The sequence below is a fragment of the Aythya fuligula genome, chromosome 1 (genome assembly GCF_009819795.1).
Source record: "Aythya fuligula isolate bAytFul2 chromosome 1, bAytFul2.pri, whole genome shotgun sequence".
NCBI lineage: Eukaryota > Metazoa > Chordata > Aves > Anseriformes > Anatidae > Aythya > Aythya fuligula.
This window is the reverse complement of record NC_045559.1, coordinates 112,318,966-112,337,479: the sequence shown is the minus strand read 5'-3', so window position 1 is coordinate 112,337,479 and position 18,514 is coordinate 112,318,966. Positions and strand designations below refer to the sequence as shown.

Sequence of the window (18,514 nt, the reverse complement as noted above, 5' to 3'; positions counted from 1 at the left end):
CCATTTCCTTTGCTACACGAAATTTTACACAAAACAAGACACATATAAATGGATCACATTTCAAAGTAAATTTTCCTTTACCTTTTGCACTGAGAACCCAGAGCTTGATGCTAATAAAAAAGAGCATCTATATAGAAAGAGGTAAAGCAAGCTACAGAGAATGAGGCATGTAACTGGGGCTAGTCAGCTGCAGAATTTCATACTGAAACAGTTGCAAGTAAACTGAAATTAACAATTTCAATTGTGTGTAAAATCTTTTCAAACACAACCAAAACAGAACAGAATTATACTTCACAGTGAGGAGAACTTGTTCATGAAATAAATAATTTCACCATTAGTAGCTAAAATGAGAGGGACCTGATTTTTTCAGAAAAGAAATGCTAACAGGCAAAATAAGCATCTGAAAACATCCAAATGTGAGTAAGAAGCAGGCAATAGCAATTTCTGAACAAACAAAACCTTCTGGGACTGCAGTACTAATATGCTATCTTACTTCTGGTTAACCAGAGTCATAATTTGTACTTGACATAGTAAACAATTCAAATCAGTTGCACGTGACTTTAAATCTGTAAAACTTAAATAAAATAAAATAAAATAAAATAAAATAAAATAAAATAAAATAAAATAAAATAAAATAAAATAAAATAAAATAAAATAAAATTAACAAAACCATGACACCATTGCCATTGACAAGAGAGTGTTTATAAAATGGTCTTACTACCAATTCCAGATACCAGCAGAACTTCATTAAAAGTCATGGATTTATACCAGAGTCAACCCCTCCACTCATCAGTGAAGTAGGACAAGAATAAAATGAGTTGGTTTCTTTTTAAATGTCAAAATTGGAAAAAAAAAAAAAAAAAAAATCCCTGACAAAGGAATTAGAAAAACTATGAAATAGACAAGTAGCAACTAGAATAAGAAGAGTCCAAGAAAAAGAAGAGTTTGTTTTTCAAGACACAGGGAGGTACACAAGAGAATCTGATTGGGGAGGAGGAAGAGAGAAGACGGCTATGGTAGTCCTTTCATTTATACCACTCTGAGCACTGCATATGCTCCCAGGAACATTCGGCTCCTCTGCATTCAGAAAGTAGTGCTGAGGAAATCACAGTGGTCAGAACTGCGGTGAGATCACCAAGTACAGAAACCGCACAGGCACCAGGACTGTGAAAAACACTTCCAGCTCCTGAACAGGATGGTAGTGCAAACCCAAAGCTCCTCATGCTTTTAGGAGCTGTGTCTTAAGAAGCCCAGTAAAAGCTCTAGCAGGATGTGAGCTCCAACTGATCAAGCAATTGTGAAATATACGTGGAAGCACATTGTACAATGGAGCCAAATCATTCCGATATTTTAAAGCTCAAAGAATTGCCCAATGGGAAATGAAAGCTACGGGAGATGGTGTAAAGATGCACATATGTTTGTTAATTATATAGTAGCAACAATACTGAAGTAACAATACACAAAGGGTCATGTTAATTTTTATGTGTGGTGTCTGAGCACAGCCAGTGTGGACAGTCTGATCCAGGCGGTCACATAATAAGAGTTCTGCTGTCTTCCCTGACACTCCATCCAGCTTAGCACCATGCTGTATGGGTACGCGTGGGTGAATCATCTGCAGCACCTGAACGGGATGTGTGGAGAGGCTTGGTGAATCAGTGATCCAGCATCAAGGCAAGAGGACATTATTTTCCCAGAGAGATCACTTTTTATATGAAAGCTTCTAAATGTAGGTAATTTACAAAACCCATTTTTCTTCTTCCTGCAGTGGAGAATATTAGCTCTGGGTTTTCATAAAAATATCAGTTTTAACAGTTGCTTTTATAATAGTAAAAGTGTCCACCTATTTCCAAATTGCTTAACGTATTCTTTCTTTATTTTTTCCCTAAGACCACGTAGCTGCAGCTGTGAACAGCTAGACAGTTGCAATATTCCTGCAACCTCACCAGTGATGACAAAACAAGAGATGAAATTGCCACTGGGCAAAATCTAAATAACAGTTTAAAACTGCAGGGATTCCATGGCATGAAAAGAATTATTTAATCTAGGATACCGTACTCTCTTTACTGCCACAAACCAAATTCTTGGATCATAGTTTCAGGTTCATGCTCCTTCTCCATTTGCATACATAGCTTCATAATGGATAAATATGAACTTGTCACAGCCTAGAGTTGTTACTTTTTTTTTTTTTTTTTAAGTTTTCCAATGGTAGTTTGACCACAGATCACACAAGTACCTTGTAAGAGGTGAGGATGAAGAGGCTGGTGAGCAGTAAGAACAGCTGTCATCTCATCATGGTCAGAAGGATGTATATACTCATAAATGCTATTACCAGTTAGCTCCACCTGTGAAGAGACATGTAACACATGAAGCAGTGCTGCTTCCCCTTTCTCCTTTCCTATCCCCCAAACATTCTGAAGTGACCTGCATATACTGTATCAGGGTAACTACACACCGTTTTTTAAACATAAGTCAAATGTATCAAAAACTTGTTCCAAATTATACTTCTTAAACTGCATTATTTCCTTCTTCAGCAGTAACTAACATTTTGGGGGCTTTTGTGGGAATTTCTGATGATGATGATCTGGACACAGAAGAGCTGCTAGTAGAGAGAGCTAGTGAATGAAGTGATAAACTAGAGCAGCTGTAGAAATGCTAGGTTACCACAAAATGGGATAAAATCATTGAGCAGTATTAATGTCTCTCAGAAAGGCAGATATCCAAAAAATAAAAAAATGAAAAAATGTTTGACAGGTTCCCAGAAACTATCACCTGCATTCAGCTGACAGTTGAGCCTTTGGAGCCAAACTGCTAGACTTACACATTTCTTTTGTGTCTTTTCAAATTGCCCACAACATTCAATCCACAGCAGTACATAGAGCTCAGAAACGGTAGCCAGTGAATTCAAAAGACAGACTTCCACAGATTTTCATGAGCACTGGCTTGAGCCTTTGCTGCTTTAAGTAAACATGCACATTAAAAAGACTAAGAGAGCTATCTTAAATGTCTGTACTCTCTCTTCTCACTTGAACTTTGCTCGCTCAGGAATGTATTTCTATCTTTCCCACTGTTGTACCCATAATAACTGTTGTGCAAAAAATGAGCGGCGTACACTGTATGTCCTTTTTGCTAACTCTATTTGCCACGTATAAAACTCACCAACAAAAGTCTCCAGATAGATGCAGTAATTGATTTAAGGAGTGAACCAATACTTTGAGCCTGTGTTTTAAATTAGTGTCAGGCTGCCCAATTGTTCAGTGTGGCCTGATGTGCCTTGGGCCCCCAAGATCAGAGACAGCTGAGAGGTGAAGTAATTTAACCTATTCTTCTGAGCCAATCCTACTGATTTGCTAAGATGTGTGAGTTGCCTTTTCTTTGGAATAAATGAAATTGTCTACTCCACAAAGAAATCTTTTTCTGAAAATGTTTCTCATAGTTCCATTTTCTGCATTATTCATGGAATGTCTCTTCCCAAGACTATGCAAACTAACCTTTTTTTTTCTAGCCATCTATTCCCCATTTCTTCTTTCCAACAACCCCTCCCTGCAAAAACAAAAACACCAACACTGACCTGATAGTCTAACCAGAGTAAAATTTCACTGAATAAGGCAAAAGTGACAGAAAGAGTAAAGACAAAAGAAGAGGAGAGATGGAGAAAGAGACAGATAAAAAGAAAGGGGTAGGAAGGAAAGGAAAAGATTAAGAAAAGGAGAGGAAGAAAGGAGGAAGGGAAGGGAAGGGAAGGGAAGGGAAGGGAAGGGAAGGGAAGGGAAGGGAAGGGAAGGGAAGGGAAGGGAAGGGAAGGGAAGGGAAGGGAAGGGAAGGGAAGGGAAGGGAAGGGAAGGGAAGGGAAGGGAAGGGAAGGGAAGGGAAGGGAAGGGAAGGGAAGGGAAGGGAAGGGAAGGGAAGGGAAGGGAAGGGAAGGGAAGGGAAGGGAAGGGAAGGGAAGGCGATTATTTATGTTGATTCATTTATATATATTATTTTTAATAATATGCAATTAATATAATAAAAAGCAGTGACTGTTCTTTTTCAGGATTATAACAGTACAAACCTGTTATAGTAACTCCATCTTCAAGCTTTAGTGGTGAGGGAGGGAGGGAGACTGTATAATCTCACTGTGACTCATGCTTTTCACTGTTTCTGTTTGTTTTTAATTATATGGGGGAAAACACATTTGCAAGTGTCTATAGCTAAGTCTGTAAATATCATAATCACCTACAGACACATAAAACTAATAATTCTTATGTTGACGGGCATTTCATTGGCCTTTACACTTAGTAAACCAGAACAACAAAAAAACAGTAATTGGAGAAATTCACAGTTGTAATCAGTGTTTGAACTAAAAGGAGCATCATTTATGACCCTGTTCTTTTTCAGCTTCCAAAAAAAAAATCATTCACAGGTAGCCATGTGCAAACTATCTATCCCTTCAACTTTCTTACAGAAACAACGCCAACCAACCTGACTGGCAATATCAACTGTAGTAATCAAGATCTTATTGCAACTCTGCCATTACTAAGTATAATCATAACCACATTGACATGTATCTACTCTCTTACAAGTATGACGCATGGATATCTCTTGCTTTTCCAAAAGTAGCTGCCTATTGCAAAAGAACTACTGACTAAAGTAATCATTGGTTCACAGGATTCACAGGACTGGGCTCAAGGTCATATTTTTATTCAAAATTTCATTTTCATCACATAATTTTCATAAATAAAAATATTTTAGTTTTATATCTAAAGTTGAAAACTAAAGTACTTTGTCAAGCTAATGACTAGCTTTTCTCATTATATATGTAGGAATGTTTTCTACTCTGATGTATGTATTTGCAACCCCAGCAAAGTCAGTGGGAGGTGAATATACAACACTGAAACCAAAATTGATTGTAAAAATGCTAGTGGAAACATAAAGCCGTCAGCAAAGACAGGGGACTAAATAGGAGTCAAATAACCAAAATATGTATACATAATTTTGAAACTGACCACAGTCTCCTGCTACACATAGTATATGCATGCTATTTTAAAGCCTACAATGAAACACTGAAAACTTTAAAAAAAATAAATTATATGGTTCAATTCATAAACCTTCTAAAATCCCTTGCCTCAGGCTTATTAAACCAGCTTCCTCGATGCAGCTTTTTAATATCTGTAAATACCTGCTTACTACCAAATATCACTATTTCCTACTAAGAGCTTTTTTATGTGTAACTCAGCTGCACAGTTTTTTCCTGCCAAGAAAAGATTCATAATAAACACAGAGGACTAAGTAGATGGATTCTAGAGCAAATAATTACATATTTTGCCTTTCATATACTTATTTGACGAAAGTAAAATAAACTCTTGGAAAAGTTCAGATGTTTGTGGTTAAATATTTCAAGATTTATCAAAAGTCAAAGATAAGCTTGGCTCCCTCATGGACCCAGAAAATGGCTGGAACAAGGTCCAGACTTTCACAATTAATATATATATATATATATATATATATATAATTCACCGTTATTTCCTAAGAGGATTTTCTTTTCCATTCTGCATCTCTGGACTCAGGGGTGAGGGGATGAGGGGAGGGAGGTGGAAAGGGGGAGAATATTTGGGGAATTTGAACCTATTTACTACCCATGGAAAAAAGAGGCAAGAAATTGGCTCTATCTCAGCTAGCACAAGTCAGTTCAACAATGATCTGAGGCCAATTGAAATTAGATGGAGGATGGGGTCCTAACCATCAGTATTTACAATATTTACTGTTAAAGTTGAGTGGAAAGGTTGATCAAAATCCAAACCCACAAATTAACCAACAGGTCCACAAATAGAGATGTAGTATTTTCAGAAAAATTGTTTCTGATTCTCTAAAATTGCAGGCAGAAGTGAGTCAAGTATTGCTGAAAAACAATCCTTAATGTTGTTTTTACATTTTTAAACTAGCTTAGCAACATTGTCTATGAAGGCTTTTTCAGAAGGTCTAAGTTCTTTCTGCTTAACCTAAATTCAAGATATACTAGAAGATAAAGGCTACTGTAGTAGTTCTCCAAGAATATCCTGCAAAATATTTTTAAATGAACTTTTTATTTAGTTCAAATATACATTTTAAAACAAATTGCACTTTAACTGGAAATTGATGTGTGGACTAGTTAATTGTCAAATTATTTAATAAAAAGGTCTTTCTATGCACTCTCTAAAAGATTTTCTATGATCATCATCACTCTGGTCTCAGCTTGTATTGGCTGGAGCTCTATAAGAGCACTTGTTGAAAATATAGTGTGGGATTATGACTTGGTGAGGGAGACTTGCAAAATTTGCTTCTACAGGCCAATCTCATTCTTGTTGATGACAGTGGCAAAACTCCCAGTGATTTCCAGAGTTGTAGGAACAAGAACTCATTTAGAGCCCTGGGAAGCTTACAGGAATATCCCAGTATAAATGTATTAATACGCTAGTATTTAGGAAAAGCCTAGAATTAATTGTAGCATTACTTAAAACAAAATTGTCTCTTGAAAAATGGAACATTGAGCAATATCAAGAACACATTAGATCATAAAACAATATTACAAAAGCCAAGGAAAAATCATTGCATTGCTTAGGTGTTTTATTTTATTTAAAAATAAATAATAAAAATGATAATAATAATAGGAAATAAAAAAATGTTGTTAAACTGCTGGAGCATTCAGTGTTTTGAGTCTAAAACATGCCCTTAAGTTTCACGTGCCTCTGTCATCTCTGATCTACACCTGGAAAGTTCAAGGATACAACCCATTCATTTACAAATCTTTGCTAAAGCGAAATATTTGAGATTTTGCTTAGAAAACTTACTTCAGTAAGTAATATTTACTATATAATAAAATACTTTAGTTTTCCTTAGCAGATCTTGCAGTAGGGTTTATAGAGCCACACTTACGTGTGCAGCACAGAGGGAATACATTCTGTGCAGAGGGCCATAAGATCATACCAGCTGAAGAAGACTGAAGCCCACACGTTGCTTTCTGTCCCTTCACCTTGACTGTGGCAAAGTTTATTCATTGTCCTATTGATCCTGTGGGTCTTTAATTTCACCAGATGACTGAATATACTGAGACCTACAAGAGGACTTGGTATTCCTCAAAAGAGAAAGAAAAAAAAAAAAAAATCTGGACAAAACCTAGACCAGCTAGCACTTAGCAAACAGCAAGCAGGACAGACCAATGAGACTACTTCAAGGGCAGATGGGAACACTCAGTGCTTTGGAACAATCATACCAACTAAATGAATCTATTTAAGTAGTTAGCTACATTGTGGATCTTTTCAAAACATTACAGGGAGAAAAACATTTAATAAGACTGTTGATTCAGAGTAGAAAATATAGCCATTTGGAAGAAAGTTTATACTAAAAGACAGTAATATTTAAAGTAATTTGAACATGCATTAAATGTTATGAAACAACTAATACTATACTGTAACAGACACAAATGAACAAACTACTTGAAATAAGAACATTCCCTGGACACATTTTTAAATGTTGGCAGACAAAAAGCATCCATGCCATAATTTTGATCCTCAAAATTACTTTTTCTGAAGGAGATTACAAAAACAGGAATCACAGTTGCCTTTGGATTTAGAAGGGGTGTTTATGAGATGATACACTTGCTTTTTCTATCTCTTCAGTGTTCTATTTTTTCTCAGAGTTACTAAATCTAATTCAACTACTAGAACATGCATCCAAAGATCTTCACAGTTTTTCAAACAAAAATATTAATTACTATCAAAGCTAAAGCATGCCTATAATTTCCACAACTCAGTCCCTTCTCTGCTGTTGGACACAGGCATATTCCTCAGCTGTCTTGCCTGAAACAAAACATCTTACTTTTTCTCACCATCATCTCCATCTCCTCCTCCTTCTTCCCCTCTCTGCTATTTATTTTTTTTTTCCACTTAATTTTATTTAACTCTGAGAGGCGTTTCAGCTGTAACTGGTTGTGAGGAAACAGTTCTGTTCCTTGCAAGTCTCATCCAGGGCCCATTGAAATTAATTAGGCGTTTATCTATTGGAGTTCGGCAGGCTTTAGGTCAGGTGCTACCAATGAAATTGTGTAGTACATTTATACACAAACGTATGGAAACTTGCACTCTGCAATAAATTCAGGCTATTTGCCCTTGCGCCTATCCTAAGAAGGCAAAAAATTAGAAATGTCCTTCTAAGAAAAAAAAATAAAAACAATAAAAACCCCTTATACTTCTTGTGCAGAACAGTAGTAAACTGAGTTTTATGAGTTCTATCACAACCATATAAAACGCTTTACTGAAAAGACCACTGAGCTGGAAAAACTCAGGAAAAACTACCCTGAATTCCATGTGAACACTCATAAATCTGCCCCCCCCTTTCTTTTTTTCCTAAAGCACATTTACCATAAAACTCATGTTCCACATCAGATTTCCTCTCTATTTCATAGCAAGTCTCAATATCTTACACAATCTAAAACATATAGCCTTGAATTCTAAACTTTATTTCAGATGTATATCATTACCACACAGGCAATAGGTTTGGGTTTCAAGCTCTGCGTATATCTGCAATTTGCAATATCATATTATTTATTACCCTTCTTAAAGGTAATGAGGAGTAAAATACAATGAACAAGAACAGATATAAAGACAGTCATGATGTGGTTGTAAATATAGGAAACTTGAATATTTAAGGAAGGCCATTTATCAGAAAACAAAGTTGAAGCTTTGAATACCCCTAAAAAACAATGACTCGCTATATATATGGCAAGATGCTAGTGCTAGGTCCCAAACACAGTATCTATATTTAACAGATGAAAAAAAAAAAAAAAAAAAAAAAGTCACTCCTACCTGAGATAAGCCAAGATGTACAGATGCCGTTTCTGAGATGTACATAATTTTGCCGTCTGATGCCACCACGAAAACAAAGCCATCCAAAGTCTGTAGAAGAGAAATATGTAGGGTAAAAAAGAAATAACTCTGTAAAAACCATTTACTGTGGGCGAAAAAAAATTGAAGCCTTTTGGACAAGGATGATTGCTATCCAACTTAAAGAACAGCAAATATAGTATTCAAGAAATAGAAACCTTTATCTGATGGTGTTCCTATAAACTCTATAACACACACACACACATTGTGAAATCCAATTCATTCCCCCTACAGATGCGAGCTTTACTGCTTCACTTTAAGTTAACATTCTCCTGTTGATTCTGGTTATTTTAGTACTTAGTACAAATCCTGAGCTATGTGGTACTTAGGGGAAAATCTAGCACTACGCAAGCCATTTTTTATGGTATAATTGGCAGACACAGCTTACCGCTATTTGCAATATATTTAATGATACCGTAAGCAATGCTTTAAATTTCTTTGACTTTATTTTTATTAATGCATTTCTGAACAGAGGACTGTTTGCTATGTACAAGGTGAACTTAGGGGAAAGAAAAAAAAAAAAAAGTAGAATAAACAAATCAGCATTCAAAACTTTATCACACTTGAAGAGAGATATTTATGTTCATTAAGTGATATGCCTAGAGTCTGTGAATCTCAGCTAATGGTACTTTGTAATGCAAATTCTTATTGATGGGAATTCTTAACTGGATGATAAATATTCCTTGTGTAAGTAAAAACTGAAGTTTCATTTTGTCCTGTGTCATCCATACAGGAAAAAAAAGGCTTTTGGTTAGCCAAAACTGGCTGAGATTTGGACACGCAGCCTATTGATTTGGGGTACTTTGATTCTTCAGTGCCCAAGGTCAGACAGGCTTTCAACGGTACCTTATATTATATAGTCAAAAAGTATCCACTATCTGTAATTGGTTTAGGAAGCCTTGATCAATACACCCATATGAACATCACCAGAAAATGTATTTGGAATACAGAAGTCATTTTTACAGTACACAGATAAAGCAGGCACCTATTTTTAATTCATATTTTAAATTACTGAACTTAAAACAGGAGAGACGCAATAAAATCCTGTATATTTCATGCTCTTACACTGCTGCCCCAATAAAAGAAAATATTCCAAATTATTCTCTGGCCTACTAACGATTCTACAGCATGTAATTGAAACCAGATTACTCTTTGCCTTCACTTTTTTTCCCCCTTTTTTTGGGAACATAAATTTTGTAGCAGTATTAAAATGGGAAGTAAATTATTGCATCCCTAACCATAACTTTTCATCCAAACACTGCCATCCTGCAATTGCTCTACCCACTATCACAACTAAAACTGTGTCAATCCTTTCATTACTCCATTATATGGTGTGGTAGGTCGCTAACTTTCCCATCCAGAAAAACACAGAACCATACAGAAAAGTTTAAGAACCCTTAAAATAAGTCTACAGTGGATTTCCTGGCATTATTAAAGCCTTAACATTCACAACTCAGAAATAACTGAACTGTAAAATGAGTATTACAGGTGATTAGCATATATTATTTAAGTTCATCTAATGCCAGACAAAATGTGAAATGGCGAACACGGAGGAGGAGCAAGTGTGCCAGCAGTGATTTGTATGATATAACTAGACAAACATTTTGAAGGTAGACCAATGACTGTGAAACTGCGGCTATCAGCTTCTTAAAAGTCCAAGTGGGTTTTTCCAGGCTGGAAATACCTCCACCAAAGATCATTTTGGACTCGGTCAATCCCATGTACTTTATTCAGTCACCAAAGAATGCTTCAGGACATTCTGCCCCAAGCACTTGCTCTCCTTATTCAAAGAGGCATCTTGCAGGGCCTCCACGACAAACCCACCAACCTTACACCTCATCGCAAATTTTGGGCGACCCCTCACAGCTGTCCCAGCCATCTCTTGGGGACAAAGGTCGCCCACTCCTGCCAGTGGCGCTGCCAGCAGGGTTTCTGTTCAGCTTTTGTCCCCAGCCAGGCGAGCAGGGAAAACAGCTCCAGCTCTCTGACCAGAAATTAACCTTCTACAATAAAACCGACCGTTAAATGATTACGGTTTACTAGGTCTTTAAAATCGAGGGAGAAAAAAAAAAAAAAAAAAATCCTTGCGGTATTAAAATTGCGCATTAAAAAAAAAAAAAAAAAAAAAAAAAAAAAAAAAAAAGGAGCTAAGCGTAATTATTATTTTTTTTCCACGCCCCGGCTACGACTTCCTAAATTCTCCTCCGACCTACACAGGGGGAATTCAGAAGAATTCCAGAGCAGATCAACGGGATTTTGAACAACTGTATTTTCAGGTGCTAACGTCAACAGGAGATCTAATCCAGATGTGCGCCGCCTGCCCGCTGGGTCCGGCAGGGCTGCCCCGGCCCGGCTGCGTTTGAGCACCGTGCGCACGGACCCGAGGGTGCGGGGCGAGATGCTGCTTCCACCAGCATCGCAGCCGGAATTAAAAAAAATAAATGCATACACAAAATGAAGAGCTTGGGTTCTCGATTTTGCTCCTTTCCCGGCCCGTTTGAGGGTCTGGGTGATAGGGAAGGCTTCACACGGGCTCCGCTAACAAGCCGGGGGGAAGGAAGGAGGAGGAGGAAGAGGAGGAGGAGGAGAAGGAGAAGAAGGAGGAGGAGAAGAAGGAAGAGGAGGAGGAGGAGAGGTGGGGAGGTTAATCGCCCCAAAACACAATATTTCCGATGCGCAGAGCGTACGAGAGGAGGAAGGCGTCCACTACCTGAAGCAAATGGGATCCCAGCTCCTTGGCCACGTTGTCCAAGGGCCCTATCCTGCTCGGCTGTCCCCAGGCGTCGCCTAGACCTGCAAAGGAACCAAGGAGTTGGTTAGACCAGGGCAAGGGGCTCGGAAGGGGCCACGTCCCCCTTCCCTCCCCTCCCCTCCGAGCGGCCCCGCTTCCCAGCACGGGGCGTCGTGCCCGAGCTTTTTTTCCTCTTTTCCCTTTATTTATTTATTCTGGAAATCCCTCCAAGGGTACTCCCACAGGCGCTCTTTCCCCAAAGAGCCGCACGCCCCACGGGATGTGTCAGACCCCAGCGCTCCCCCTCGCCCTCCATATCGCGGCGCACCCCCACATGTCGCGACAAGGAGCCGGGCACACTTGTCCGAAGGAGGCCAAGAGCCCCGGCGAGGCTCCCGACCCGTCCTCAGCCTCGCCGGGCTGTGTGTGTGTGTCTGGTCAGGGATTTTGTTTGTTTTCAGTCCCTCCGTGCAAAGAAGGGGTGCCCGGGGGGGCTGGTGCCGGCACCTGGCAGGCTCCACAGGGGCACAGGCGGCAGGAGGAAGGCGCAGCCATTTCGTGCCTCCTTTGGGGAAAGAAAGGAGAAAAGAAGGCTTTAAGCCCTTCGGGTGAAGGGTCGGTGATGGGCGAAAGGTGAGGATGCTCGGTGCTGCCAGCCCCAAAAGCTCCCTGGCTGGCAGCAGCCGAACCCACGGGGTTTATAGCTTTGCACATCGCCCATACAAGGCACACGGGTGCACAGCCGGGAAATGGTGTTTTTCTCCCGCTGCCTCTCACAGGGGCCAGGTGCTTCTAAAGAAAACTTCCCTCGGCGAGCTTTCAGGGAGTTTTCTTGAAAAAATAAAAAATAATGAAAAAAAAAAGAGGTCGTGAGCCCTGCTCGGCTCCCTCGGAGAGTAAGCTGGCACCCCGGCTGGACGACGCTGCCCCGAGCTTGGGGTTTTACACAAGTTTTTAGGGTGTTATCTTTATAAGGCTCCCCCCAAAGCCCTCCCAATCCCACGTCTGCCTTGACCGAGTCCCGCAGCTAGCCCCGGTCTGGATGCGCTGGGAGCCCCTCTCCCTGCTCCCCATCCTGGGCACCCACGGCATCCCCCTCCCCAGAGACGGGGGCCTCGTCCTACTGCCCGGTCCCGGCGGGCAAGCACCCAGGAGCCTGCGGCTTCCAGCGCAGGGGAGGCTGGTGTAACAAGGACAGTGCCAGCAGCCAAGGTCAGCCCCAAAAGCAGCAGCCTGCCTCCCTGCCCCGGCTGCCGCTCCAGCTGCCCGAGCGGGTGTCCCCAAACTGTAGTCCCAAAGCGACGCTTTTTTGGGGGGACACCTTCCCTCCGCTAAAAATAAATAAATACATAATAGCGTTTCAGCACCCATTAGGAAATTTACTCCCAATTGCCAAACGAAAAGGAGCGCTTTCGTACTGCCTTTTCCCAATTTGCAGTTTGGAAAAGGCTACCAATCTTCCGATGAGCCGACAAATTTATTATTTATTTATTTGTGTTATTTCTTCTGCCGATATGCGGCTTCCTCTGCAGTAGGAAGTTTAAAGGATCGCGAAGGCATCCCGCAGCCCCTTTCTCTAGTCGGCAACAAATGCGAACGACCCAGCCGGTCCCGGTGCTGCGCGGATTGCCCTTATTTCGATTTACCAATTGCAAGTGTCGCAAAACCGTATTGCAACCCAAACGAGAGGTTTACGAATAACGACATTAATACTTAAAAGGAAACAAAAACAAAAAATAAAAAGTTTTGATACGTCCTGGGAAGAGCCCTGATTTTCGCAAGGACGAGGCGGGTTTAGGATTTTAGCCGCTCCCTCCCAAAGCCGCGGCTGGGCAGGTAGGATTTCGAGACATCGCCAAAAATCCCCACGATTTCTGAGGTCATTTTCCGACCCAGGCTAAAACATTCGCTTCCGCAGATTTTTTTTTTTTTTTTCCCCTTTGAAATTTTAATTTGGGGTTGCGATTGCGAACTCGCATCAAACGCCAGCGAGCCCAGTGGCTCAGCCCGGCATTCTTCCCAGCTTATTTTAAAGCCGATGATTTTATCATTTAATCCACCGGCGGATCGGAGGTGGAAACGAAACGAAGGAACACCTTCGGCTGAGATGAAGGACTAAGGCACATTAACTCGTCTTCCCAGAGATTTGCAGACGCGCAGCCTACGCCCTGTAAGCATATGGATGCAATAGACTCCCAAGAGTTCCTCCTGCCCGGCCAGTAAATAAGGCGCATTTTCACTCACTGCACTGGAGCGGGGCCAAAAGAGCTGCCGATACAAAGCGAGCGGCTTGCGAATCGCTCCTCGGAGGAGATGGAAAGTTGCTTGGCACGGCCCCGGCCGGGCAGAGGGGGCTGCGGTGTGGGCACGGCTGCGGTGCCGAGAGGGTGGATTTTAAGGAAACCCTTCAAATGTCCCCGTTTCAGCACAAGTTACCTGTGACACTGGCCCGGAGAGAGATTTCTCCTCGAGCAGGGGGTTCTGAGGGGGAAATAAGCGGCCCTAATAACAACAGGGCCCGCCGGGCCCCCCCACCTCCAGCATCGTGAGGTTTTGTGCAGAAATCCCAAAGTATGGGCAACTCTCACCACGGGGAGACCCCAGGGGCTTCTCCTATGAACGGGTCCCCCTTCCTTCGGCCAACCTGGGCGCAGTTCTCCCCCGGCATCCCCAGCACCCCGCCCCTCGTCTTTTGACACCTTGGACCTCAGCGTTCGCTTTGCACCATTTCTCAGTGTCCGTGTACGGGGGGGGTGAACCAGGCTGTAATGAGATCTAGAAATATTTGGGAGCAGTCCCCACTTTCGCCCTCCAAACGTCTGAATTGGGACGCGCGGCCGTTTGAAAGCCCGGTAGCGTTTCTGTTTGGGATTCTGCTAAAAGAATTACTTAGCGATGTCTTGTGCGAGTATCGGATTGCCCTGTAACTCGGAGTATTTCCTTCGTGCCTACTACCGTATTGTTCCTCGGCTCCCCCGGAGCGTGTGGTCCCCCCGCGTTATTCAATAGCCAGCTTTCCCCAGGAACCTGGGTCAACTACAAACGCCGGCGTTTCCAGCGCTGCCTCTCCCGGGGGATTTTTCCCCAGGCGAGCCCGGCAGAGCAAAGGGGAAACGAAAAGGAGGTGACGAGCTGCCAGAGGCCCCTGACCTCGGCGGCTCTGTCCCTGAACGGGGACGGGGACAGCTCGTGTGCTGGAGGGGTCCCTGGGCTCCGGGGAGGGGGCCGAAGCCGACGGGAAGCCCCCCGATAGCTCCCAGGGTGGCTTGGGGAAGGAGCAGGGCCGCTGAGAGAGATGGAAAGATCAAGACTGAAAGTTTAAAAAACAGGGAGAAAAAAAAAATGAAAAAAAAAAAATAATAAAAAGGACAAGTCCCAAAGTCCCGGAGGAAATCTACAAAAGTCCTTCCAGGACACGCGGACGAAGCCACAGCCGGCTCTTCCCGGGGTCACGCTAAGAGGGGGGTCCCCTTAGCCCCCCCAAGGCTCCCGCAGCTCCCACGGCGGTGACCCCCTCCAGCCCCGACGGCGCTTTGGGGCGACAGCCCGACACCTCTGGTGCCGCCGTTAGCCGCTATCGCGACAGCCGCGCGTTTTCGCTTTAATTATGTGATTCATTAATTCGTTAATAAACCTCTTCCGAGCGCGGACGAAAGAGCTTAATTTTCTTCAAATATAGGTTCAGAGATTCACAGTCCAGATTTAATAGGGAGCGAAAACTCTGCACGCTCCTCACATTTTCTATTGTCTGAGTCTCAGAATAAGGAACAGGTCTCAGGGCTGCTACTTTGTCATTTTATTCCGATTGTTTCGTCCAGAACACTTGGTATTTCGGATCACTTCTTAAATACCGCGTTCCCACCCGGTTTAAATGGCCATAAAAGCGCAGTTTTAGAGGCAGTTTCGGAAACTGCGCTGGGGATGGGGCAGGGAGAGGATCCCAATTTTAGCCGGCTGAGGAGAAGCGCGTTTTCTTTAAACGCTGTTTACTCTCGCGTCCCTTTCATTTGCTCATTTTTAGAAGAAAATGCTGACAGCCAAGACAGAAGAAGTCCCGTGGTATATTTTTTCTTCCACAATAATAAGTGCCTTGGCAAAAAATCAAAACGCAGCCGAGGACGAGCTTACAGAGCCGGAGCGCGGGGGAGGCTGGAGGTTGCTGTCTCCTCGACTCTTAATTCATGAATCCGAAGGTCAGAGCAAAGCCCCACGGCAAAACGTACGATGTCGGAGCACGAAATTTTTGCCTTCCAGGGCTTGCTCGCCTTTGCGGGGAGAAAGGAGCAGGAAGATAAATCTCCTTTTGCTCGCGCTTCTCAGAGCCCGATCGGGCGTCTCCGCGGGGGAAGGGGGGGGGGGATTGGGGGGGGCTCGGTCCAAACCGTGAGCCTCGGGGCAAAGGCACGAAGGGGGGAGATGGGGGTCCTGTCTGAGCCCACTTCCCCGCCCTGTCGGGGTGTTGGGACCATCTCGGCCCGGACACCTCGGTGAGGGTCCCAAACTTTGCCCGAAGTGCGCGTCAGCGCGCTCTGGAAATAAATGGGGGGGTTGGGGGGGGGAGGTGAGAGGAAAGCCATACACCGGGTTTTTTAAAAGCACAGCCCTCTCTCTCTCTTCCCCTCCAGTCTAGACAGAGCTGGAAGCCAGTTTTATAGCTGGACAACATTTCTGATCGCTCTGGCTGCAGCTACCCCGGGCCTAGCACGCATGCCGGAGGCGTCTCAGGCCTCCCCCCGGGGCCAGCTGGAAGAGCTGAAACCCGTTCAAACCTTTTTTCAGCTTTTTGGGGGGATGCCGGGGTGCTGGTGAGGGGCTCTGCCCGTGTCCTGGACCAGCGGCTGCCAGGGGCCCTTCGGCGGCGACCCCCGGAGGGGACGGGGGGGTCGAGCTGCTTTGTGTTCGCCTTTGTTCCAAGCCCCAGTAACCTCGGGCATCTCTGTGCCCCCCACCCATGGGGCCCAGCGTGCTGGAAGGGGCTTTTTCCCCGGGTCTTGCTACCCCAGAATTTAGGATGCGCTGCTGGGCAGCCCCCTCCGCCCGGTATGCCCCCCTCTCCTCCAGCAAAACCAACTGGGAGAGACCCCGAGGGAACCCCCGAGGGGAATTCACCCCCTCGGGAGGGGAAGGCAGCGGCAATGGGGCGCCGTGTGCCGTCGGACAGCCCCCCCCCCCCCCCCCGACGGCCCGCTGCTCCCGGCTGCCTCCCTCCGGCTTCCCCCGCTCTGCCCTCGGCGGTCCCCCCGGTCTGTCATCCCCGGCCCCAAAGCTTTGGTTGGAAATGCGTTTCCATCCGGACTTAAGACGATGAAAGATGAGGAATTCGCCCTATGCATTTAAAACGTTGCTCTTAATAAGCAGGGTGTGCGGAAGCGCACGCCCGGCCTGTTTAAGGAAGACAGACGCATAAAACACCCCCGAGCTGCTGGGTATAAACCTGCTCTCGGGGTCGGCTGGCTGCTCCTGAGGATCAGTAGGGCTGCCAGAGCGGGGACACGTTCAGCAGCATCTCCGACAGTGCCACTTTGCCTCCCTCCAAAACCAAACCCGTTCCGGGGACACGCTCCCGATTTAAGGCCGGCGACAGAGAGACCCCCACACCCCACACCCCCCGAAATCACGGCGTCCTGTTTCCTACGGGGAGATTTCCCCCCGCGGGGTAATGGCGAGAAATCAGAGCGGAGCACCGCCTCGCTCCCCCCGGCGGGCTGCGGGAGCGCACTCCGAGGGAGCCCGGCCTTGCCGTAGCGCTGCTAGTGCTTGCTCGCGAAATCCCTCAGTTAGATGGCCAGAACGGTAAGCTTTTCCTCGGCTTGGGAGTATTTTTTTTTTTCCGACCCCCCTCCCTCCTTATTATTATTATTATTTTTTCATTTGTAGCCTTTTAATAAAGCTCCTTAGAAACCGCGGCGGAGAGCCCAGCTTCCACTCCGTAATTTTTTAATTCCTCCCCTCAAGCCCCGGGCCGGGGAGGCACAGACAAATGACAAAAGGGGGGAGCCGGGTTTATCCAGCCGCCCCCCGACCCCAAACAGCCTTTCGCCGCACGTCTCCCAGTGCCGGGCTGGGGGAGCAGCGGGGGGCTTCTGCCCAGCCCCCGGGCAAAGAAGGAGCAAGGGGGGGTCAGGCCTCCGAGAAGGCGCTGTCCCACTCCCGCACGGCCCCGCATGGAGCAGGTTGGCCCAATAACAACACCCACCCTAAGAGCGGGGGGTCTTTTTTTTTTTTTTTTTTTTTTTTGAGAAGCTGGGGTCCCCCTCAAGCTCTCCCCACCGGCTCTGCTCCCGGGGGGGCTCCTCTTCCTGGTTTAGGAGGCTCCTCTCCACCCCCGCTCCCCCCTCTTTTCCCACCCGGGGCCGGGACCCCCCATCCCGGCCGGGGCACGGAGGGGTCGGTGTCGGGGTGCGGGGCCCCCCCCGGCTCTTTTCGGCTTCCCCGCGGGGAGGAGGCGCAGAGGGTGGTTACCTTCGGGGAAGACGGCTCTCATCTTCAGGTAGCTGGTGGTGAGGCGGATGATGGACGCCTTGTCCAGCTGGGAGGTGATGGCCGAGGGCAGGGGCAGGAGTTTGGCCAGTTCGTAGAATTCTCCATTTTCTTTTTCCCGTCTAGTCTTTGCCGCGTTCTTGGATTTTTCCTTCATCGCGACTACTGCAAGGCGAAGATGACACTGGCATATTAGACCCGATTCTTCCGAATTGCAGGGGGCATGGATTTCGGCTTCAGAGTTAGTATTTTCGTTTAAGAAAGGGAGGGAGGGAATTCACCCAAATCAAATCAACTTAAAAAAATAAAAAGGGGGAGAAAAAAAAAGGAGGGGAGAAAAAAAAAAAAAAACAACAAAAAACAAAAAACAAAAACACCAAACCAACCAAACAAAAACCACCACCAA

At 44.7% G+C, this 18,514-nt stretch overlaps 1 protein-coding gene across 1 annotated transcript in view; it reads right to left on the bottom strand.

Moving 5' to 3' along the window:
- SIM2 (SIM bHLH transcription factor 2) overlaps positions 1 to 18,265 on the bottom strand; it is a 55,514-nt gene extending 37,249 nt beyond the window's left edge. The window contains exons 1-4 of the mRNA XM_032207874.1: positions 18,091 to 18,265; positions 11,608 to 11,690; positions 8,820 to 8,909; positions 2,234 to 2,342 (exon numbers count right to left, since the gene is read on the bottom strand). Coding sequence (XP_032063765.1) covers positions 2,234 to 2,342; positions 8,820 to 8,909; positions 11,608 to 11,690; positions 18,091 to 18,265 — 457 coding nt within the window. The remainder of the gene's footprint in view (positions 1 to 2,233; positions 2,343 to 8,819; positions 8,910 to 11,607; positions 11,691 to 18,090) is intronic.
- Positions 18,266 to 18,514: the final 249 nt, after the last annotated feature.